At 41.6% G+C, this 25,144-nt stretch overlaps 1 protein-coding gene and 1 long non-coding RNA gene across 3 annotated transcripts in view; one reads left to right on the plus strand and one right to left on the minus strand.

Moving 5' to 3' along the window:
* Positions 1-730, minus strand: part of LOC307219655 — a 169,362-nt gene extending 168,632 nt beyond the window's left edge. For both annotated transcript variants that reach the window (XR_013840488.1, XR_013840489.1), the window contains exon 1: positions 177-730. This is a non-coding gene — a long non-coding RNA (uncharacterized lncRNA). The remainder of the gene's footprint in view (positions 1-176) is intronic.
* Positions 731-1,639: 909 nt separating this feature from the next.
* Positions 1,640-25,144, plus strand: part of APCDD1 (APC down-regulated 1) — a 44,773-nt gene continuing 21,268 nt past the window's right edge. Inside the window, exons 1-3 of the mRNA XM_079982959.1 lie at positions 1,640-2,449; positions 11,943-12,126; positions 14,814-15,345. Of these exons, the coding sequence (XP_079839085.1) occupies positions 2,392-2,449; positions 11,943-12,126; positions 14,814-15,345 (774 nt within the window). The 5' untranslated portion in view covers positions 1,640-2,391. The remainder of the gene's footprint in view (positions 2,450-11,942; positions 12,127-14,813; positions 15,346-25,144) is intronic.

The following is a 25,144-nucleotide window of genomic DNA, read 5'->3' on the forward strand; positions in this document are numbered from 1 at the left end:
ACCTCCAGAACAAATTAAGTACGTAACCAGAGGTACCACTGTATATGAATTCTCTAAGATTATAGTCAGAAACTGAGATTACACCCGCAAGCTCCTTTACTACCCTTGGGCGCAGGCCTTGGAGTTTAGGATTAATTTAAAGTAGCTAGGTGTTCCCTTACTATCTCTTTTCCTACCTTGGGTTGTAGCTCCCACCTTGCATCACTTATTCTGCTATCACCAGGTTGGGCACTGCTTCCTTTTGGGTGAAGACAAGAGGCAAAGTAGGTGTTGAGCAGTTCCTCCTTCTGTCACTCCGTAGCATTTCTGTCTTCTCCACACAGAGGGCTTACTACTTGCTTGTCCTCTTCTTGCTTCAAACATTGCTGAAGAAACCTTTTCATATTGTTACCTCCACACACTGCTGCCTCTGTTCCGCTCAGTAGAGAGTCACCTACCACAAACACATGTCTCTTCCTCCTCTGGGGAGTGGCAGAAATTGTTCTGTACACTGTACCATCCACTGCCAAATCAGAGTTTGAGGTTTAGTTTACAACTACTGTCCTTACTCCTTTTGCTCCACCACCCTTCCCCATCACTGTTCCAGCACAGCCCACTGCTTTAGCAAGAAATTCCTCACCTTGCGGAGATGCGCTGAGGGGAGAGGGTGGCGCTGTGGTCTAAACTGCTGACCCTCTTGGGCTTGCTGATCAGAAGGTTGGCGGTTCAAATCCCCTCGATGGGGTGAGATCCCATTGATCTGTCCCAGCTTCTGCCAACCTAGCAGTTGGAAAGCAATGCCAGTGCAAGTAGATAGTTACCACTGCGGTTGGAAGGTAAACAATGTTTCCATGCGCTGTGGCTTCCGTCATGGTGTTCAGTTCTGCCAGAAGTGGTTTAGTCATGCTGGCCACATGACCCAGAAAGCTGCCTGTGAACAAACACTGGCTCCCTCAGCCTGAAGTGAGATGAGTGCAGCAACCCCATAGTCACCTTTGACTGAACTTAACCATCCAGGGGTCCATCACTTTTTTTAAAAAAAACTCTACTCACCCATGGGCTGCCCTGTCCTTGCCTAATGAAACTACCAGAAACAGATTTTCAGAAATAACCAACAGTTTGTATTTTGAAGCGTATCCAAAGTAGCAGGTGGCGATAGCTGGTGTCTTATAGAGTCAACCCTGTGCTGGAATGAACACTGCTTGTATTATACAAATAAAAGCAAATAAATCCTTAATTGGTTGTGGTTGCCTGTGGTAGGTACTGCATGCATCATTATGAGGGGAGCACACATGCACACACGCACGAGTTTTCCTTAGGTGAAGAGGCCTTATAAGGATGCCCCGCCCTTTTAATGAATAGCCCCTTAAACCACAAATCATCTGTGCAACCCGACTGAGTGGGAAATCTCTAGAACCCAGGGACTGGTGTGCGTGGAGCACGGCAGGCTTCTCCGCACTTAGGAGCAGCTCCTTCCCTGCCAAAAGAAGCCGACAACAGCGACTGACACAACCGCCGCTCTTTGGGATTTCCCGCTCTTTGATCTGCCCGGGCCGCCTCTGCTGAGGCGCCTGATAAACGAAGCTCTTTGATGAGTCCCGACATTTCCCCCCTCAGCCCGGGCCATCTGACTCGCTTGGTACCCATGACTGAGGGGAAGGGCAGAGGCGGGGACCGCGCCCTGGGCGGGAACGGCGCAATCCTCCCCCTCCGCATATCTCCCAGCCCTTTGTAGTCTCCTTTCAAGTCGAGGGTGTCCGATTTCGGGATCCGGAGGCGAGCAGCGCCCCTCCCCGACCCCTCCTCCTCCTCTGCCCGCTGGAAGGGGAAATATGAAGGGGAGTTTCTGCAGCGGCAGCAGCAGCAGCTCAGTGAGGAGGAGAATAAGCCGCGGAGGAGAAGCCGGTAGGGAAACAGGGACGACCAGAGAGGTTGCAGAGGGCAGGGAAGGCGCCTGAGGAGCCCCAGACGCCTCTCTGCGCGCGCCCAGAGTCCTTCGGGGCGCCCGGCATGGGGCGCACCGCCTTGTATTGAAAGCCCTCCGCGCAGGAGGGGGAGCGCGTGGAGTTCAGCCTCGGGCAGAAGCCGCCGCCGCCGCGCGAGGAGCTGGGACTTGGCTGCCTCCTCCTTCTGCTCGTGCCGCTGGCCCTGAAGAGAGAGCGGGGATCCTGATTCCGCCAGGTGGGTGCCCAGAAGAGGCTCTCCAGCCCGCCCCTTCATCTTCTTCCCGCACAAGGATTTTGTGTGCGTGTGTGGCTTTGCAAGGGATTATTGGCATTGCAAGGGAGGCACAAAGCTTCCCGCAGAAGAAAGTGTTGAGGGAGAGGAAGAAAGCGCCGGAGGATAAAAGGAAGAAAGAGGCGGAAGGAAAAGTGAGAGGCTTGGACGGGGGAAGCCGCTGGAGAGCTGGAAATGTCCTGTCTCTGCTGCAGCCTGCTGAGATACCTGTTCCTAGCCCTGCTCTTGCATGGTGAGTACTGCAGATAAACGCATTTGCAATGTTTCTGTTATACTGTCGTTATATCTGCGAGAAATGTTTATTGCTTTTCCTCTCTTAGGCAACTTTAACAACTTGGGAAGTTTTTGACGTTTTATTTTGTTTTTATATTTTGCTGGAAGCTGCCGAGAGTGGCTGGGGGGAAACCCAGTCAGATGGGTGCGATATAAATAATAAATTTATTAGTTATTATTGTTATTTAGGCGGATCTTTCTTCGAAGTGGCAACCTGAATATTTTATCGTAGTAATGAGCAGCCTCACACGTTGGTAGTGCTGCACTTGTGGATAATAATAATTATTCTTTATGTATGGTTTCCCCTTTCTCGTGTCACTTTAGGCTAAGGGCTATCCGCAGTGAAAAGCTGTATTTTACCTGTTTTAGTTTTAGATATAAATGTTGCCACAAACATCAGTGCTTGGAAGCAAGAGCTCTCGGTTCTCCAGAAAAGCTAGCTAGTTGGAAAAGGCAAAAATTGTGTGGTGTGTTTTCTAGAGTCAGAAAGTGCCCCTTCCACATGCAGAAATATCTTGTATATTACTTGTGGTCGGCTGGGTGATTTTTTATGGTTCTGAAAGACACAATATAAAAGCCGTCTGTAGTGAAAAAGTAGGTTTTTGCCTATAAAGCTTTGAACAGGATACATTTGATCTTTATTAGCTTGTCCCATTTGGGGGCTATATGGCGTGATTTTTCCTCTGTCTGTTTTCTTAATTGTATCCATGGGCAAAATGTTTAGAGCATAACTTGGATTCTGCATGCTTGATCACGTGGAAAGAGTTTCAGGCCACAGGCCCAAACTCTTTATTTCATTGACTTCAGTTACACTACTCGGACACTAGCGGATTCAGACCAAGGGACCATCTCATCTAGCATCTTGTTTCCAACAGTAGTCAGCTGGAAAGTCCACAAGAAGGGTAGAGAGCAATAACCTCTGCCCAGCAACCGCTTTTCAAGAGTTATTTCTTAACATGTAAGGTCCCCTTAGTCATTTATAGACATACCCTCCCTTAATCTGTTTCATTCTCTTTTAAAGCAGGCTAAGCCAACTGGTCACCATCACATCTTATGGCAATGAGTTCCATAAGTTTATTATGAGGAAGTATTTTCCTTGGTGTGTCCTGAATTTGCTGTGAATTAATTTCATCAACTGACCCTGCGTTCTAGTATTGTGAGAGGAAGAAGAAAAAAACTTTTTCTGCTTTCCTCACAGTGTCCATAATCTTAAAACTCTTTTATGCTCATTTTTAGTTGCCTTGTTATCTAAACTAAAAAGCCCCAACGCCTCATACAGAAGGTCTCTCAACATCCTTGATCATTTGCTTACCCTTTTATGCACCTGGCCCACTTCTGCGTAAATCTGTATATTTTTTATCATATACAAGACTAGAATTGTATAATAGATTCTAAATGCAACAACATCATACAATTATATAAAGTTATTATGACACTGGCAGTCTTGCTTTCTGTCCTTTCCTAATAATTCTGCCTTTTCCCCTCTAATGCAGAATTTGTTAATGCTTTCATTGAACTATCTACCACAACCACATCATATCTTGCATAATCACAATGTTTCAAATCATATAAGGGTATATATAGTTGGGTTGAGGTTAAGTGTGCACCACTCTTTACTTACTCTGTTGAAACCTGTTTGCCATTTTGCTGCCCTAATCCAATATGTGGAGAGCTCTCTGAATAATCCTTAGTAATCTGCCTTTGCATTTCCACAATCTGAATAATTTGACATCATTTGCAAACTTAGAAAACTTGAAGCATATTCCTCCCTGATCATAATGAAATAGCCCCAATATAGATCTTTGGCATAGGGGGACTACTTAGTTCCCTCCATTTTGAAAATTGCTCATTTATTGCTACCCTCTGCTTTCTGTTCTTCAGCCAGCTACTGATCTGTAAGAGGATAGACCCCCCTTATCCCAGGACTTCTAAGTTTACTCAAGAGATTCTGGGAAAGATTTTGTTGAAAGCTCAACTATATAATATCTTCCAGATTACCCTGATCCATGTTTGTTGACAGCCCCCACATCCAACGAATTATAAAACACTGATGAGGCAAGATTTCCTTTTGTAGGAACCATGCTCTTTCCTAGAAAAACGTCTTCTTCCATAGACACAATATTCAAGTTTTAATAATACCTAGTCCAGAGCTACTATAAAGTATGTAGCATTTCCTTCTAAGTGGTCTTTGAACACTTCAAAAAGGGTTTATTGGGATACTTACTCTTCACTGCTGGATAACCATCCAGTAGGAGATGAAGTGACACTTAGGCAGATATGACCCCATCACTGAACTCCATTGCTGAATTTTCAAACATGCTAAGCAATCATCAGTGGCAGCTGTGGAGAGTAAGCATATCTGAAAAGCAAACTCTGCATTATTTAGATACCTTACTAAGTTGCATGCCTAATTTTATGCACTATTGATATCTAAAATCCCAAATGGTCATTGCTATAGTTTTTGGAACACAGGAATCACATCTTCCCCTTTATTTGGACACCGCAAAGTACATAAATGCCACATAGTAAATAATAAAGATCATGAGCATTCTGTGTATCTTTTGCTTTTATAGACAGAAGACTTGCTCATCAAAGGGTTTTTTATTCCTCCCCTTCAACTCAAACTACAAAATATATAGACTGTATAAATATGTCTGGTTGAGACAGACCTGCATGGACGCCAAGGTGCACTTTAAAATTCTGTGATCTGGGCGTCTAGAAGTCAAAACGGAAGGTTTGAAGTTAGAGGCTAAGTAAGGAGAGAAGGTATAATTATAGGGTTAGACTCTCAGGCTCATCTGCTTGGAATTACCCAGCTGTTTTAAACTTTGGCTGAAATGTGAAACAAATCAAGGCCAATAGTCAGATCAAACAAGCCGCTGCCAAGAGAAGTTGAAATGGGGAGCCTTGTCTGCATGCACACACACACACACACACACACTAGTGTCATCAGATGGGAACATTAAAAAGAAAAAGGAGAAGAGAGAAAATTAACTTGTTCAGGCCATAGTCACTGATTAACAACACAGGGATGGAGAACTGATGTGGAAAAACCATATGGATAGACAGTTGGATGCAATACTTGGACTTGTAGCTTTTTTCAGTGCATCTTAACTCCTAAACATGCTTAATAAAAATGTTCTGTTCCTATCAGGAACTTGTTCATGAATAAGAATCTGTAGGATTCAGCAACGATTATGATTGTGGTACAGATTTGTGTAATACTTTATACTGGGGTTGGTGGGTTTTTTTTAATATTACGACTACTACAGACTTTGTTGGATAGATGGGCTATAAATTAAACAAGCACAAGCACAATTTTTTAAATTTTTCTGTGTAATTCTAGAACTCGTGGCTACCCAGTAAAATTTATTCAGGATAGTGAAGAGAAAGTACTTCACATGATGTATAAATTAACTTTTGGAAGTCACTGTCATGGGATGTAGTGATGGCCACTGGCTTAAATGGCTTTCAAGATGAATAGATGAATTCAAGGAAGGTAGGTCTATCAATGGGCGTTAGCCACCTTGCTACATGGAACGTTTGTGCCCAAAGGCAATTCATCTTTGAATAACAGCTGCTTGCCAGCAAAAACACCAGGAAGAGTTATTGCTCTTCTACTCTGCATGTGGGATTTTTGATAGCATTAAGCTGGCTGCTATTAAAAATAAGTTAGTGGCCTAGATAGACCTATCTAGATAGTCTTATCTCAGTTCTAAGCATGTACCCCATTGTCCTTTCCTTTTATGACTTCTTTTGTATATTTCTTTCTCTGTTCTCTTCTGAATCCTTGATGGCAGGGTAGGGAACTTGAAGCCCTCTAGGTGTTCCTGGATCACATCTCCCACCATACCTGTTTGTTGACCATGCTGGCTGGAGCTTGTGGGATTTGATGTCCAGTAACATCTGGAAGGCCACAGGTTTCCCACCCCTTTACAATTCATCAGCATCCATGAAAACCAGTGCTCAAAAACTGAATAGAATGTCCCAGACAGATTTAATATATCACTGATGCATAACGCTAATATTATTTTCCACTATTTGATATATTGCTTCTGCTAAAACAAGCTGAAATGGAATTGGCCTTTTGGGCCACACTGTTGTGTATTGACTCTTACTCAGTTTAACCACACTAACCCCTTAACCACCCCTTAACATTCATCAGCAGCTAGCCAAACAATAACTGAAAAGAAATGCTGCCAAAATATCACATAGCTGTATCTCAGCCAGCTGGACAGCATCTGGCAATCCAGAGGTATATTAAATGTGTTTACATAAATAGGCAATAAAATTCTAACACACCTTTTTGAAGTCAAGTTTGGTTGCTTATCAAATGGAAATATAAAAGTAAAATGCAATTCAAGATTCGGATCCATGCTAATATTGCTTCATAAATGTATCTCAACAACACAGGAATAGCCTTTTTAAAAAATCCTCCTTGTGTTCATTAATCAAAATAAAACCTGTTGAATGTCAAAAGAGGTTTGCAGCTGGAACTTGTCCATTATCGTGGTTTGCTCTGCTTATACAAAAAGCCACAAATGTTTCAGATGTCAAATGCTAAAATCATTCTGCTCTAGCAACTCTGATTAACAAGATGGGCAGCAAAGGTGGATTCAAAACAGTTTAGCTAATTCAGTTTTAAAATATCACAAATTATTTGAAGAGACATACCAGCCTTGCAGTATTTATATTTTTGTTGTTGTTCGGTAAATTCACATTTGCTTATCTTTGGTTTAATTCTTCAAGGTAGTACTTGTTGCAGCCATATTGAACATTTCAAATACATAATGTACAAAATTTGTACATAAAAATATATATTACACCTTATAATTTCTTGGAATGTGTTTGTGTGATAGTGTTCCTGTTTTACGACATGATTTTCTTAATATTTAATTTACAGCATTTATAGGTTGCTCTATCACAAAAAGTTCTCTATGTGATTTAATTAGCAACAGGACTCCACTCCTTTCCCTAATAGGTGAAAAATGTAGCCAATATTAAGAATTAGGACTTGGACCAATACTGTTCTACATTTATCACATGCATTTATTAAACTAGGGATCCCACTTGAACCGTAGTTTGATATTTTTTCTTTCCATCTGTTAATTTTGAAAATGGAAATCTGTGGTAGATTAGATTAAAAGGCATAATTGCAGGCACAAAAAATATTCCTTTTGATGAGTTAATAACTTGAGTTATTATAAACCTGCCTCCTTATTAACTAAACAAATTTAACCCCCTCTTTCAGAATGTATATTCTCATTAATTAAGTGCTGGGAGTGTAGGTCTTGAAGAAGTTTTGATACATACATGTATTTAAAATATTTCCACACACACTGTTTAAATCTTGGGAGGATATTTTTACCCAATTAAACATTTACGCCTAAGAATTTTAAGGATCTACTTCTGATTGCAAATTGTTTTAACTGATTTTAATATTATATTTTTATATTATAACTTGCCCTGGGGCCTTTTGGTTAAGGACAGGTAAGAAATCCAATAAATAAAGTTGATTAATTTTCCCCCATAAATTCGGTCAATTACTTTTGTAGCCTAGGTAGATCTAAATATAATTCTCACATTAATATTGCATGTGTGTATGCAGTACTGAATGCTGTTGACCAGCTTGGGCCAAATCCAAAGTTGAGCACATCGCGATGCTGCATATCATTGGCAATGGATTCATGGATAATAAAAATTGCTTGCAGTGCTTCAAATAATAGGTATTTTCTCACCAGTATTAAAAGACACAGTGATTTACAGCACCTTTGGGGAATCACATGCAAAAAGCACACATCTGGATGTGCATTTGTACCTGATCTTTGCCAACAATGAAGTACATGCTGTGTGCCTGGCTGCCAGTCCACCGTCAAGAACCAGAAGTGCAGACTTGAATGGGAGCCATCTTTCTTTCATAAAAGTGAATGGCTCCTGCTGAAAGACACAGAAAAGTCAGAGACACAGTTAAAGGGACAAATCCTGCCATCTGATTCCTGGAGACCCTATTGTTAGGGGAAATGGCAAACTGCGCCCCAAGCTTAATTATCTTCTCTGTCACACTGAGTTTGCAGCAGTGCGCTACAGCACCCCAATGTGATCTATAGACACTGGTTGTACAAGCATATATAATCATTACCTTTTACAGTGCTGCCAGTATTCTGCTGAGGCCTAGACTTTCCTGCTTAATGAATTTGGCGATTTTTCAAGACTTTAATCCTTTTGATGTCCAGAGTGACTAAAGCAGAGCTACTAACAGAAACATCTGCTTGGCAGTGAGAAATAATAATCTCCAATGTAATCTTTTTTCTTTTTCTTGTTTTTTGCAGTGTATTAGGATCGGTAGTGGTGAGCTTATCTAGCTGTTTCCCACATCAATATATATCTATATATTTGTTTAGGGGAATTGATTAGATAAACAAAGGCTTCTCCTTTAAATAAATTGTGTTTTATTTGCTGGAAACTTTCAAAAGCTGATAAGTTTCACTTGAAACATTTGCTAGACAAAATGAATTGTATTTATATTGTAATAACAGAGTTAATGTTTACAGGTTTCACAAGAACTCAGTTTATTGAGCCTTTGTACCAAATGGAGCAAGTCTTAATTCACCCTCGTGGAAATATTAACTAACAGCCTTACAGAGGCATCCTATGCATGGTTACTCAGAAGTAAGGTCTAGAGCCCAGTGCAGATGTTATAGTTTAGTGTGATGTAAACAAGCCACAGCAATCATTGTGCTCATGTGCTCTCTGCTATCCTTCTCTGACACAGTTGGAAGGAGAAGTAAGGAAGTATTTGCTTCTGGCTTTGAACTGATAAGCTGGTTAACATTAACATTGTTTTGAACAAATCGTAGTTAATGTTTATTAATGCTAATTTGGACAAAACAGCATATGGTTCCCTTGTGGTGCAGGAGAGGAAAGAAGCACGTGAACCCATGGCTCACTGATGTTATGCTAAGCTACGGTTTAGTCCAGTGTCTGAACATGACCAGTGTGTTCAGTGAGACCTATTCACTAGTGGGTGCATTCAGGATTGCAGCTTCAGTATATTTAATGCAGAAATTCACCTATATGCAAATACCATGTCTTTCTCTGATTCTTTCATGTATTAAAAACCATATGTATACATTAAATCTTGCATAATAAATTAGATTTCCAACAATTTTAAGATGGCAGTTCTGCAGCTTTAAAAATGACAGTTCAGATCTGGAAGTTGTTTTAATCATTACAGTACACTGGTGACTGAGCTGGAATTGGAATCCAAGTCTCAATCCTAATCTTTATTCACTGAATCACAGTGGCAAACTAGTTGTCCAATGCAACATCAGAGTAAAGGAACTGGTGCATGCCAAGAATTATGTTTCTGCATGGCTGCTATATGCATACAGCATCTAAGGAAAGTTTCAAGAACTGATGGATTCAATATTATTTTCACTTTTTAACATATCTTTCCATTCCACATAGCAGTCATTATATTGTACAGTTTGTCCAAATATACAAGTTATGATGCTGGTAAATAGCTTTTCTACTGCATAATTAAGAGTAGAATCCTAAATATAGTTTGTTGTAAGCATTGTTAAGCTTAGTGGGACATACTTCTGAGTAAACTTACTTAGAAATGCACTACATGTATGTGTATATTTTCCAAATTTATTTTCTAAAGTGAGCATTGTGTACATGTGCACATACACATGTGCACGACTGGTTGATGTTACCTCAGTCCTCATTTAACAGACTTAGCAGGTCTGTGAGGCACCAGAATAGCAGCTCATGACATGCAAATCTATGGGGCCATGTTAACTATTAGAACATGAAACAAATTCTGAAACTAAAGAAATGGTATAGAAAGATGTAGGACCTGGCTGTTTCAGTAAATTTCTGGTCAATTGTGGTCAGTTGGGGACTTTGTTTAGTAAAGAAGTTTGAAGAGAAAGGGCAGGGGGAGTTTGACGCCTTCTGAAATGATAAACAGAATGCTGTTATTGATAATCCTAGAGTGTGTTTGTTGTTGTTGTTGTTGTTGTTGTTGTTTTAAAAATACAACTGTTAAAAAAATAAAGTACCGTATTTTTCGCACCATAGGGCGCACCGGACGATAGGGCGCACCTAGTTTTGGGAGGCGGAAAACAAGAAAAAATTATTCTGAACCCCAGAAGCCAGAACAGCAAGAGGGATCTGGCTTCTGGGATACCGTGTGGCTGTTCTGGCTTCTGGGGTAACCGCACCAAGCCTCTTCAGGGCAGCGGGATGAAGGCTCCCCCTTCCCAAAGAGGCTGCGCAGGGCTAAAGCAGAAGCCAGGAGAGACGCGTCGCTGAAGGAGCACTGCGCCTTCTCTCTCTCTGCCCAGCGCCCCTCCTTCACAGGAGAGGTGCTGCGCAGAGAGGGAGAAGGGGCAGCGCCCTTCAGCGAACCTGGAGAAGGAACAGAAGGAGACCCTTCTGCCGCCCCAAGCCTCGCGCGCCCGGCGGGACCTCCCGCCGGGCGCGCGAGGCTTGCAGACACTCGCCCGAGTACGGGGAGCCCTCCGGAGGGCTCCCTGTGCTTTGGGCAACAGGCTGCCACCCCAAGCCTCGCGCGCCTGGCGGGACCTACCGCCGGGCGCGCAAGGCTTGCAGACACTCGCCCGAAGCACGCGGAGCCCTCCGGAGGGCTCCGCGTGCTTCGGGCGGCAGGCTGCCACCCCAAGCCTCGCGCGCCCGGCGGGAGCTCCTGCCGTGCGCGCAAGGCTTGCAGACACTCGCCCGAAGCACGGGGAGCCCTCCGGAGGGCTCCCTGTGCTTCGGGCAACAGGCTGCCGCCCCAAGCCTCGCGCGCCTGGCAGGAGCTCCTGCCGGGCGCGCGAGGCTTGTGGACACTCGCTGGGGCTGCAGGCTGCTGCCCGCAAGCCTCGTGAGCTCGCGGGAACTCCCGCCGGGCTTGCAAGGCTTGCAGATAGCTTCCTGAAGCCTGGAGAGCGAGAGGGGTCGGTGCACACCGACGCCTCTCGCTCTCCAGGCTTCAGCGAAAGACTGCATTCGCACCATAGGACGCACACACATTTCCCCTTCATTTTTGGAGGGGAAAAAGTGCGTCCTATGGAGCGAAAAATACGGTAAGTATCTGTGGCAACAAATAAAGCATTTTCCCTTGCATGAAGTTGTCTCTTAGGTATATGGTTATATATATTCCACTGTGAGGAGGAAGCTATTCTACATGCTTTCAATTTCCATGCCCATTTTTATATAATAAAATACACTGATCCTCCTACTTGAGTGCTTATGCACAGGAACATAATGTGGGACTCTACCCTAAATACATCAAACGTACAATGCCCATTCATGAAAGGAGTCTTTTACATCTGAAGATTACTAGCAAGCAAAGCTATTTATTATAGTCATTATATGCAAACAGTTTTAGTTCTCCAAATTCACCTGAATTTATTTCATATGCCATCTCTGATTTCTCACAGGGCTGGGAGAAGGTTCTGCACTTCTTCATCCAGACAGCAGGTCACACCCTCGATCATTAGAGAAGAGCGCGTGGAGAACTTTCAAGGAGTCACAGTGTCCTCACATGTTGAAACATCTTCATAATGGAGCCCGAATTACTGTGCAAATGCCTCCTACTATCGAGGGACACTGGGTCTCCACCGGGTAAGACTGCCGACAAACATGATGATGATACTATATAGAAAACATGCTACAATGCTTTGGTAGACATTAATGTCAGGAGGCAAGTACTTTAGAGACATAGAAAAGTAGGACACCATACTGTACAGATTTGTTACTAGATGGGACGCAGGTGGCGCTGTGGGTTAAAGCCTCAGCGCCTAGGGCTTGCCGATCGAAAGGTCGGCGGTTCGAATCCCTGCGGCGGGGTGCGCTCCCGCTGCTCGGTCCCAGCGCCTGCCAACCTAGCAGTTCGAAAGAACCTCCAGGTGCAAGTAGATAAATAGGGACCGCTTACCAGCGGGAAGGTAAACGGCGTTTCCGTGTGCGGCTCTGGCTCGCCAGAGCAGCGATGTCACGCTGGCCACGTGACCCGGAAGTGTCTCCGGACAGCGCTGGCCCCTGGCCTCTTGAGTGAGATGGGCGCACAACCCCAGAGTCTGTCAAGACTGGCCCGTACGGGCAGGGGTACCTTTACCTTTACCTTTATATTTTGGTAGGCTATAATCCACTTAAACTCACAGCTAGTTTAATGTACACAGTGAGCTTTTGTCTTTTCTTTCTCTTTCAATATAGCAGCCTCCCTAAACTAAAAAATGCTTCTAAAGCAGTTTACATTGTGGGGGCGGGGCGGGGTCTGCTATTGAGAGGAAAGCTGAAAACTTCTCCTATGGACACAGAAGCTTTTCTGGCCACAAAAGTGAGCCTTCAGAATTTTGTGGCCATTGTCCATATATTAAACAGTAAGGCATTTCAGTCTTCCTTACTTTGGAAACCACAGTGTTGTTGAAAATTGCCAGCCTATTCATAGGATGTTCATATGTCATCTGCTTATTCAGACCGCTTGCAAGGGCGAGTGAATAAATCCTTGCCTTTATTGCTGTATCATGTGACATGTGTATAAAACAAAGTTCATTAACAAAATGAAATTATGAAGCTTTAGCTGACGAGCCCAAGCATGCACAAGTGCTTATCTGAGATCACAAACATTCAGTTAGGCAGAGGTATTTATTTTGTAGTCTCAGCTTGCAAATATACAGCTGTGTACTCGCAATTATTTTCTTAGGAAGGCTCCTTGGGATATAAGATTCCCTTCAAGCCCAGTCCTGCAGTCCTTATTCAGGCAAACCCATCACTGAAGTTAATAAAAATAGTGTTTGAGTAAGCAGTAATCCTCACTCAAATCCACCACAGATATCACTGGAAAGTCAGGGAGAAGATGTTGGGCTCCCATCACTTAGGAGGGATCTGTTGTACTTGCAGAAAGCAAGCAGACTAGGAAGAGCTCAGCTTAAAAACCTTTTTTTTTTTTTTTTGGTGCAACTATAAGCCTTACACAAATATTTCAGATGTTCTAGTTTGGGTTTATTTTATAAACACATTAAAGCATGTTTATTACTTTGCTTGCCTGAAGCCAGGCAGGTGTGGTCATTCCTTTTCCTTGTTGATTTTATCACCATGGAAGTAGAAATATATTAAAAGTGTTGCCTATCTCTTAAGAAACATAACCACATTGTCACACAGAAATAAAACAGGAAGGGGCTCATTGAAAAGCTATTGAGCTTATGAGAATATTTATCTTCAGGTCTAGAGGCTTTGACAGAAGCTTATTCATGTTATATATACATATTTAAGAAAAACTGAAGAAGGAAAAAAAGACGTTAAGTTGGATCCAGACATATTCACGCTTAGGGTAGAGTCACTGAAGTCACCTGAAGTTCCATTGATTTCAATGGGTTTACTCTAAGCATGATAGGCAAAGCAATTCTAAACCCTGGCCAGGAGCATCAAAACAGCTGTCATATCTGAAGCACTGCCAGCTCATGCCAGCCATTATTTTCTGTTGTGGCAGCTCCAGGCTGGTGCATGTGGGGGGCCTGGAACAGCCTGGGGCTCAGCAGCTCCATGGCTAACCCTTCACTGCCTCATACCCATAATGCTCTATTTCAGGGCCTTACTCTGGCCACTGCCAGCAGTAGCATTTGATCCACCACTGCCTGCCTGGTGGCAAAAGTGAACAGATAATGGTATTGTAGGGGGAAATCTTTGTCTTCCTTGACAGCACTGTGGTCTAAACCACAGAGCCTAGGGCTTGCCGATCAGAAGGTTGGCGGTTCGAATCCACAGCTGTTGCTCGATCCCAGCTCCTGCCAACCTAGCAGTTCAAAAGCACGTCAAAGTGCAAGTAGATAAATAGGTACCACTCCGGTGGGAAGGTAAGCGGCCAGAAGTGGCTTAGTCATGCTGGCCACATGACCCGGAAGCTGTACGCCGGCTCCCTCGGCCAGTAAAGCAATATGAGCGCCACAACCTCAGAGTCGTCCGTGACTGGACCTAATGGTCAGGGGTCACTTTACCTTTACCTTTGCAATTCTAAGTACTTGGTGCACTAAATGTGGAGAAAAGAGGAAGTCAGCAATAAAATGAAAAATAAAAGTATCAAATGCAGCATAGAACTAATATACCTTTTAAAACGTCTTTTAAAAAATGAAACCAGAAACTTAATGTTAAGTAAAGGAAGATGAGAAAAATTACTATTTTGGTTCACTATTGCGAATATTGTGGTGTTAATTAAATGTGTTATTAGTGCTGTCATCTTCTTATTGACTACTTTGATATACTTCATTTCACACCTCATTAAGCTTATGCTTTTATTTGCAATTTGGTTACAGTTGTGAAGTAAGGTCGGGCCCAGAATTCATCACTAGATCCTACAGATTCTACCACAATAATACATTCAAGGCCTATCAGTTTTACTACAGAGGTAACCGATGCACAAACCCAATCTATACCTTAGTTATCCGTGGCAAAATTCGCCTTCGCCAAGCATCCTGGATCATTCGAGGAGGGACTGAAGCAGATTACCAGCTGCACAACATACAGATAATCTGCCATAGTGAGGCAGTGGCTGAGAGACTAAGTCAGTTGGTGAACCGCACATGCCCTGGATTTGTACCAGAAGATAAAGCCTGGGAACAGAATGTGAGCTACGATTTATGGAGAGAAGAGAATGGCTACGAATGTACCAGAGCACTGAATTTTGCTATGCATGAGCTTCAACTAATCCGTGTAGAGAAACAGTACCTTCACCATAATTTAGATCACTTGGTCGAGGAGTTATTTCTTGGAGACATACACACTGATCCTGCTCAGAGGATGTATTATCGTCCATCTAGTTACCAGCCCCCTCTTCAAAATGCTAAGGTATGTGAACATTTCGGTTTTCAGTTCCAAGGCACATGCAAAGAGTATCCCTTTATTGCAGGAAATGCCCCAAATACCTAAGCCAAAAACTCTCATGCAAAGATCTTCATATGCCACAAGCATGAGTCTTATTTCCTCCACAGCTTTTGCCCAATGCCCTCTCACATCCCTTATTACTGCTGCTTCTTTATGACTTGCATCCCAATTTTTTTTGAGGGCCGCAGCTTTACATGACCTGCACCTGACATCATACAATGTCATGTGAGTGACAGGTGGGCGTGGCAAAACTGCCCAACAGGCTACATTAGCTTGCCTAGGGCTCAAGGGCCAGAGCTTCCCAACCCCTGTATTACGTCTTTTGTCATTCTAAGCTGTACTGCCTCCTTTAACCAAACTATAGTTTCTTGTTGTTAACACTTCAACATGTTTCTAAGTATTGTTGTGGCAAACAGATTCTTAAGTAATAAGGTTCCCATCTTTTCCCTTAGCCTGTGCCCTTCCAAGCTTCCATGCACTTTGAAATGTTCCTGATAATAATAGAATATATTCAATTTTTCTTGAATGTCTGGAAACTATTCCAGCCGACCAGCCAACCATCTCAGAGGCTATTTTGCTTTGCTTTTATGTTTTACTAGAAATCTTGTATATCTGCAGGTCAGGTAAAAGTAGCTTAAGGTCACAACACAGTTGTGTGGTCTACAGACGCTCATTAAAATCCTGATAAAAAGAAGCAAATAAAACTTTACCTAAGTCATTGCTTTTGAGCACTTTCAGATTCAGTGTACATCCACTAAGATTTTTACTAATTTATATTCTTCATATTTTATGCTACCAAATTCATAGTGTATTATTTACCTGTTCATTTAAAATCCAGTAAACTGCTTCATTCAGAACTCTGGCAGCTTGTGGACCATCTTTAAAGATAGCCCCACCTGGAATGCATTACAATAATCTAATCAAGAGGTTGCCAGGGCATGGATTATTGTGGCCAGTTTACTCCAATCTGGGAATGGTTCTAGCTTGCAAACAAGGGGGAACTGGAAAAAGGCACTCCATGCTACCTGAGCCTATGCTCAGTATCCCTATGCTACATACCTTTCCTTCAGAGAGAGTGCAACCCTGGACACAATCACCCACCAACAGAATGTCCATCTTGCTGGGATTCATTCACCCCATTACAACCTTCAGGCATCTGTTAAACACCTGTGCAGTTTTACCTGATTCAGATGGTAAGGAGAAATAGACCTGGGAATCATCTGCATAGTGATAACACCATGCCCCAAATTCCCCCAATGACCTCACCCATCAGCCTCATATGTTAAAAAGCATGAAGCCTGTGAGACCCCGCAGCACAGACACATTGATAAGGGCCTGAGTAGGAATCCCCCAAATGCATATCTCTCAGAATAACCCTGCAGGTAAGCGTGGAACCACCATACCGTTCAACTCCCAACCCATAGAGCTGTTCCACGATCAGTGGTACCCAAAGCTTCCAAGCGATCAAGGAGAAGCAACGGGTTCACATTCCCCAATTTCCCAATAAAGGTCAGCAACCAGGGCAACTAAAGGTGTTTTGGTGCCAAGGTGGGCCTGAAGCCAGAATGCATTGGGTCCAGATAATAAAATGAACTAGTGAGCAGTAGCTCTTTTTTTCATGGTTTTTGAGGTTGCAGCCATTGAGTGCATAATGGTTCACACTGAGATAAGCCTAACACTAGCACCTGGAACTTCCTTTTGTCATAAAGATGAAACTGGGTATAACATAAGAATTGTCTTTGGAATTGCTGATATGATAGTTGTCCTGGAATGAGAACCATGCTGCTAAGGTCTAGCCTCCAATGTCCTGATCAAGATTGGAGGGAATAAAAATCAAGGAACACAGACTCTGGCTAATATTTCTAACTGTCCAAGTTTGCAAATGACCGTTTCATACTTCATGGTTTAGATACATCACCTCTCTGCTAGTTGAATTCAAATAAGTCATTCCCTTTTGTCTTCCTGTTGTTGTTCGTTGCCCAAGGTACCTCTGTACCTCTAGAAGTAACAGTTTTGATATGTGCCATGATATCTCTTGAAAATTGAAGCCAGAACAAAATATTAATAACAATAATAATTTATTTATTTATACCCCGCCCATCTGGCTGGGTTTTGCCAGCCACTCTGGGTAGCTTCCAACAGAATATAAAAAACACAATAAAACTTCAAACATTAAAAACTTCCCTAAACAGAGTTGCCTTCAGATGTCTTCTAAAAGTCAGATACGGTAGTTGTTTATTTCCTTGACATCTGATGGGAGGGCATTCCATAGGGTGGGTACTACTACCGAGAAGGCCCTCTGCTTTGTTCCCTGTAACGTTGCAGTGAGGGAACTGCCAGAAGCCCCTTGGCGCTGGACCTCAGTGTCCGGGCTGAATGATGGGAGTGGAGAATTCTACTGAAGAAAGCAGATGTTGCTGAGAAGGTAGGCAAAGAAAGCATTGCTGGGAAATAGAATGGGGGTGATATAGCCACAACAAAAGACCAGGGGTTATAGTTTAGAGCATTAGGAGAGAAACAAGTCATTAGCAAATCATGTGTAAATCTGAGGAACTGAGAGAGAGAAAGAGGGATTGAAGCAGAGTGCTGCAGTTTTGGAGTGGGGCTGTCTGCACATCTTTTCTGATGGCATCTCAAAGGAATGCCTATAGCAATTGGAACCACATTCGAGACTTTAACTGTCATCAATTAGTTCCAGAAGAAAAGTTTTGGGTTAATTCTAGCTTAAGAATTCTTCTTTATTTTTCAATTATTTTTTGCAGAAGTGACCGTGCTTGTAACCAGCTTCGCATAATTACTTAATAAAGCACCATTGAATGGACATGCAAAATATTTACATATCTGTGGTGAAATAGATTTTTTCTGTCAGTTAGGAAAGAATGTCAGCAAGAGAAATGCAATCTATTTTTCAACAGAATACTTTTAAATACTGTTTTACATTTTGTATTCTTCTATTCAAAGTCACAATGGCTATGTTTTCATGAGAAACAAGCAGAAGAACCTCCTGGCTGGTCAGACCAGGTCCATCTTGACAAGCATTCTGTTTCCAGTAGGGGCCCAATGCAGATACTGATTTTAATGCAGACATGAATATACATGACCATAATATTTTGGGTCAAAACTACATGTTTCCCCTGTGGGTTTTTTTGTGGGGGGAGCTTTATTTAACCCAAAACCAAGTGGGGAGCATATCACTTCCACAGCAGTCTAATCTTCTCAAGCTTCAGCTGGTCCATTATGTAGCACCCAGATTACTGGCTGGAGTTCTGTTTAGAACTGATATCATGTTTAAACTCATGTTTAAAACAGCTGCATTAGTCACTAGTTAGTTTTGGGGCCTAAATACATTAGTATTTAGAGTGTTTAATGATGTATGTTCTAAATATTTGAAAGACTACTTCATTCCCTACAGAACATTTTGGATGTGTAGATCAGTGGGCGTGGGCCACCCTCAGAAATTTGGGGGGTGGGTGTGATCCAGCAGAGGGCATTCTCTGTGGCAGATCCTAAATTACAGAATTTCCTCCCTACAGAAGTGTGTCTGACACCTTCATTATATAGTTTCTCTTTTATGCTGAAGACATTGGTCTTTGCTAACTGTGACATCTTTTTATTACTCGCCCTAGTCATGCTACTGTAATTTATTTTTAAATTGTTGTAATCATAATAATTTGCCCCCAAGTGTTTTTTTTTTGGGGGGGTGCCATGGATGAGAAGATATTTGCATTTGTATATTCCCCTCTTGGGTGTCAAAGAGCTTGCACAGAACAATTTGGAAAGGAAAAATATCTACTATGGAAAGAGATGTCCTCCAATGCAAACTTTCACATCAGTTTACAGCTTCTCACAACTGCGTTGGGTAAAGCAACAACAACTCTCAAAGAAACATTTACACATCTGAACATCATGTGCAGTTTGACCCCTTGTGTAACTTAGCTATAGGTCGTAATGGCTTTCCTAAATATATGAAGGATGAAAGCATAGGATGCATTTTGAGACCACACAAAATATAGAGCTATGAGGTTATAACCTTTCTCCTTTGAACTTCTTTCCTTTTCTAATTGTCAGTCCACGGGGACTCAGCTGAAAATGAGCTTAAATGCTTAATTGAGTTCAAAACCACTAGTCTCAGACTCTTCTGGAAACTGGACACCGTGCATAAACAGAAACATTAAATCAACTTGTTTTTTTTAAGGCTTTTATGGTCACATAGTGTGCTGGGTGAGGAAATCACCTCTGAAGTGAATCAGGTGTATTGTACAGAATCTGTCTGGCAAGGCTTGTTTCATTTCCTCTTTATTATTATTTTAAAAAATAAAAACACAGCTAAAATAATTAAGGCATCTATGAAAAATAAGAGAACCTTGAAGATTTTAAAGTTGATAAAGCTGCAGAATTGGATGTGGAAGCCACATTTATACTACTAATATGGTTGAACTGAGTGCTAATTAAAAGCAAATGATTCCTGGATATGTTAGGAATGCTAAAGCTGAACAGAATTGATCTTATTCCAAATTCTTTATAGCAGTTTAGCGGCAGGATGATAAATCAAAGACCCAAAGTGAAAACCAGACAGATCTAAGCCAAGCTGCTAATTTGAGCACGTTTCCAAAGACTCAAAAGTTTGTTCAAGCACACAGAATATAGCAGACTTTCCCTGCTAAAATGTCTTCTTTGTGGTCCTTAAGTAAATAGCATTTATTCACAATTAAATATAATTAAATATAAAGACTGTCTTTATTCAAAAATTTATATAAACTTCATACCCTTCAACAATATGATCCCAAATGCATGTGTGGCAGGGGAATCCCAGCCAGATGGGTGGGGTATAAATTATTATTATTACTGTTATTAAATAGTGTAGCTGCACTAGTTAAAGCAGCACTTCCTAGTGGGGTAATAGCATCTGTTCAGTGCAGCATTTTGATTGCTCTCATGCAAAACATTTATTTCCAAGTATCAGGTAGTTTTGTGAAGAAAAGAAATGAGTAAAGGTAAAGGGACCCTTCCCTGACCATTAGGTCCAGTCGTGGCCGACTCTGGGGTTGCAGTGCTCATCTCGCTTTATTGGCCGAGGGAGCTGGTATACAGCTTCCGGGTCATGTGGTCAGCATGACTAAGCGTACGGAAACACCGTTTACCTTCCTGCCTGAGTGGTACCTATTTATCTACTTGCACTTTGAAGTGCTTTCGAACTGCTATGTTGGCAGGAGCAGGGACCGAGCAACGGGAGCTCAACCAGTCACAGGGATTCAAACCGCTGACCTTATGATTGGCAAGTCCTAGGCTCTGTGGTTTAACCCACAGCGCCACACACTCTCATGCAAAACATTTACAGTGGTAATTAAGTTCTTAACCTGAGGTACCACTGTATTTCCAAATATCAGGTGGTTTTGTGAAGAAAAGATGAGTACGGTAGGGTAAATGAATATGCAGTATAGGCCATGTGCAGTTGCAGCCTAGAAAATTTATTTACTTTGAGCATGCCAGGGGTGGGTGGAAACGCCCCACAAACAGATCAGTTGGCAGCGCCTTCTGGTTGTTGCGGTCAGGCCCCTTCAGAAGTCTCTAGGGAGATCCAGGCCAATTCTAGCTGTTAAAGAAACACAAAAACAAAATGAGCCAAAAAATAGTGGTATGTTTATATAATCAATTGATTTGAGGACACATTCATCATGTTCTGCTCTTGTGCCACCAGAACCAATATATTTTATTAATATTTATGAATATGTTAAGCTATTTAATATGACAATCTACAGCAGTTAACAAACAAATTATGCCTTTACCAAATCATATATCTTATTTGCTTCAATTTGCATTCTTTGTTGGAATTCACACAAATAACGGTAAATTAGATAGATCCTGGAGTGATTCAATAACAGGACAGTTATTAAGAATATGCACTCTTAACACAATTTAATTGTGAAGAGGTTCTGCGTGTGGTCTGTCTTTTTCTAGATTTCCAGTAGCCAAGGCTACAATTACAAAGCATTATTTTACACACACTGGGGAATGCTGCACAATATTCAGTGACTCACAGCTGGCACATACTTTTAGGGATCAAGGAGTCTGATTTAGACAAATATAATTCAGAGTAGATATTACAAACTTGACCGTGTTCTCCCCTTCTGTAACACACACGTTGCAGCTTGTGGCCAGCTACCTCCTGCAGTGACATCAGCCCTCTAATTCCACCCATCAAATGATAGGGAAAGAAATGGATCCTTACTGCTGTCAGTCAGTGAAAAGCCCTGGAATATGATGGCTTCAGGCCCAATCATTCCAGATCCAGGCTGTTGCTGCAGCAGCAGCCTGTCTGCGCCTCACTTTGCACCCTGCATGTGTGGCAGGAGCTGCAGAAGCAGCAATGACCCAGCCAAGTTCTGCAGGGCTGGAGTCTTGATTGCTTCTTCTGTTTCTGATCATTTAGAATAGTTCAAAGCAAGTTAAATGGTTGACTTGGAAAAGTGATCAATTAAATAAGGCCTTTCAGAAGCATAGGAGTAGGTAGGATGCAGTCATTATCCTTCTCAGTAGTTGCTCCCAGACTTTGGAATTGCCTCCCTAGAGAAGTTAGGCTGGCTTCCTCATTGTTGTCCTCCTGCCAGCAGGTGGAGACTTTATTGTTCCAGCAGGCTTTTGGGAACCGGCTGCTTTAAATGAAAGGGCTGGTGCCATGCTGTTTTTATTGTAATTATTTGTATGGTTTTAATATAATTTATGTATATAGTTTTAATTCTATAAATTTTTAATTGTTTTTAATCCCCCTCTCCGTTTTTAGCTGGTTTTTATGTGTTTTTTTAATATCTCTAAGCAGCCTTTTCAGGGGAAATGTTTGGGGTGGATGGGTAATAAATAAATAAATATAAGCCTTTCTCGGAGATGTTTGCTGAAACTATGAGAATGTATTCCTTTTACAGGCGAATTAGAATATGTTTTTTAAATACTGGCCTGAACTTTGTTTTTTTTAAAAAACAACTCCCTTAAACTTGTAAAATGTACTCATGAATAAAAATGGCAAGTACTATATTGATGCATATATGCAGACACTACATAGAAATATTTCCCTTTCTTTTTTGGTACCTGGCACTTGTGCTTAACAGAAATTCAGTGCCAGGATCTTGGAAATGTCTGCAGTCTGGGCCAGGAATTTCAAGCAGAGCTGATATGGAAGCTAGCGAAGACCAGGAAGTTTGAAATAGACTGAGGTTGAAACATGAATTCTAGATCATTTCTGGGTTATAACATCAGCTCATTCTTTATGTTCAAATAATTTGTGTCCTACACAATTTGACAAATCGAAATGGTAATTTGATCCAAAGAAGGAAGGAAAATATGGAAAGAGAAGATTAAAAATAAAAGATTAGAGAGAACCTGCTTGAACTATTAAAGACAAGATAAATGGCTTAAGAGAGAGGTGAGGGAGAACAGCCTCTTAAGAAATGATTTCAGAGAATAAAACAGGAAGCATTCAGTCTAGATAAATAAGATGCCACAGATAGCACCAGAAACAGTTGATGAATCCTCAATCCACAGGAATGTGCGTTATATCCCACACACACATTCACAGCCACTGCCAGTGGATGTTCTCAGATTATTTTAGTGTGATTTTATTTTTATTTTTGAAATAATGCTCCAATTTTGCAACTTGCCACATCCAGGCTCAATCCTCATGTCAGTATTTTCTATGGGATGTCAAGTTGCTTTCTTAAAATATGTCAGAACATCCAGAAAATGAATGTCTCGCTCCTGTAACTTTACAGCTGACTTCAGCCATTGGAAAATAAATTACAATCAAATGATAGCAAATGCACCACATTAAAAAAAAAAATCATAGAGTGCAAAAAATTGTAGACTTGAGGTACAGATGAGCAGGAAACAAAGCATTTAAGAAAGTCAAATCCAGTTGACACAACTATTTCAGAGAAGACCTAGAAGGCAATGGCAGTCAATCCAGGGACAATTAGCACTTTTATAGCATTTAGATCTGCTCCTTAAACAAAATATTTAAAGACCAAGTACAAGGTTTGGATCATTTATGAAATTCTTTCAACTGCACAAAGCAGTTATTCAGAACATGAGAAGGAGACAGGCTTTATCAGAGTCAGAGAGGATTGCAGCTATCTTTGATGTTAATGCTATTTCCTGAAACTGGCGTTTTCAGTTTCTATACAGTGACCAGAGAGAAATAGAGGAACAGTACACAATTTCACATAACACCTCCCTAGTTTCTCTCACTCTGTGTCTGTCTTATTATGCCTCCCCCCCCCCCACAAAATACTCAGGGATGCAAATATGTGTTCAGGGGCCTGGGGCTCTTAGAAATAAGAATCTGGACTCAGACAATGCTAATTAGATAGGGCATGTTTATTTTATAGTTCCTTGCTTACAGTTATGCAGACCAGTGTTCTTCCTTCCAGAATTCCCTTTGCCCCATTTCCTAAGGTGGACTATCTCATGCTTAGCTCAGAGCATTCTGAAATCCTGTTCTTGATAAAGGAATGGATTGGTCATAAACATTACATCTCTCCTTTCCCCCTAACTATCAAACCACAAATATAATTGAAAACACAGAACACTTGAAAACACTTCTACAACTGTGTTACAAAAACTACAACTATAACAATATTATACAGCTAAAGCCATAGAACAAAACCAAATAATTGCTGTATGGTTCACAATGGAACACAATGGTTGGCCCTCGCTGGGTACCTTTGACCACACGGAAAGGAGTTGCTGGACTTGGTACAGCAGGAGTACGCTTTTTATGAAGTTGCCATCATGCCTATGAGTTCTGAGCGGTGCTGTGAAGTAGGTTATGGCACAGAATAGAAGAGCACTGAGAGTATATCGAATGGCTTGAGATTGTATTGAGAGTGTATCGCGTGGCTTGAGATTGTATTGAGAGTATATTGTGTGGACACAAAGGGCATTCCACTTTGAGTGGAGTTTCTGTAGCTCTCTTACTCTGCTTCGTTGCAATATATGCCATATCTCATTGGTGCAAATTCTTGTTTTATATTGCTTCCATCTGCGGTAGCAATATATAGTTTTTTTTTAATAATAATTTTTATTAATTTTCCAATTTTTAACACAAAACAACAACAACACACAAACATCAACAAATACAAACACATACAAAGATATCATTTCTTAACCTCATTTTCATAAGCCTCCTTTCTCGGACTTCCCCATACCTCACCCTTTTTGCATCCTTATTTTACAGTTTTTCAACAACCCTTTTTGCCAATTAAGTTTAAGCTCATTGTCATTCTCAATTTTACCTTGAATCATCAAACAGTTTTAGCTGCAATTCTGCATCTTCTTTCCCCTTGACATTTTATCACTCCTCTATTTTACAACAGTTCTTAAGGTATACTTTAAACTTCTTTAAACTTCTTCCAATCTTCCTCCACTGTCTCTTTCTCTTGGTCGCGGATTCTGCCGGTCATTTCTGCCAGTCCCATAAAGTCAATCACTTTTGTCTGCCATTCTTCCAGTGTGGGTAGTTCTTGTGTCTTCCAATACTTTGCTAAAAGGATCCTTGCTGCTGTAGTGGCGTACATAAAAAAAGTCTTATCCCTCCTTAACACCAATTGGCCGACCATGCCCAGGAGAAATGCCTCCGGTTTCTTGTGAAAAGTACATTTAAGTACCTTCTTAATTTCATTATAAATCATTTCCCAGAAGGCCTTAATCCTTGGGCAGGTCCACCAAAGGTGAAAGAAGGTACCTTCAGCTTCATTACATTTCCAACATTTAT

Source organism: Podarcis cretensis (assembly GCF_951804945.1).
Source record: "Podarcis cretensis genome assembly, chromosome: 7".
Classification (NCBI taxonomy): Eukaryota; Metazoa; Chordata; class Lepidosauria; order Squamata; family Lacertidae; genus Podarcis; species Podarcis cretensis.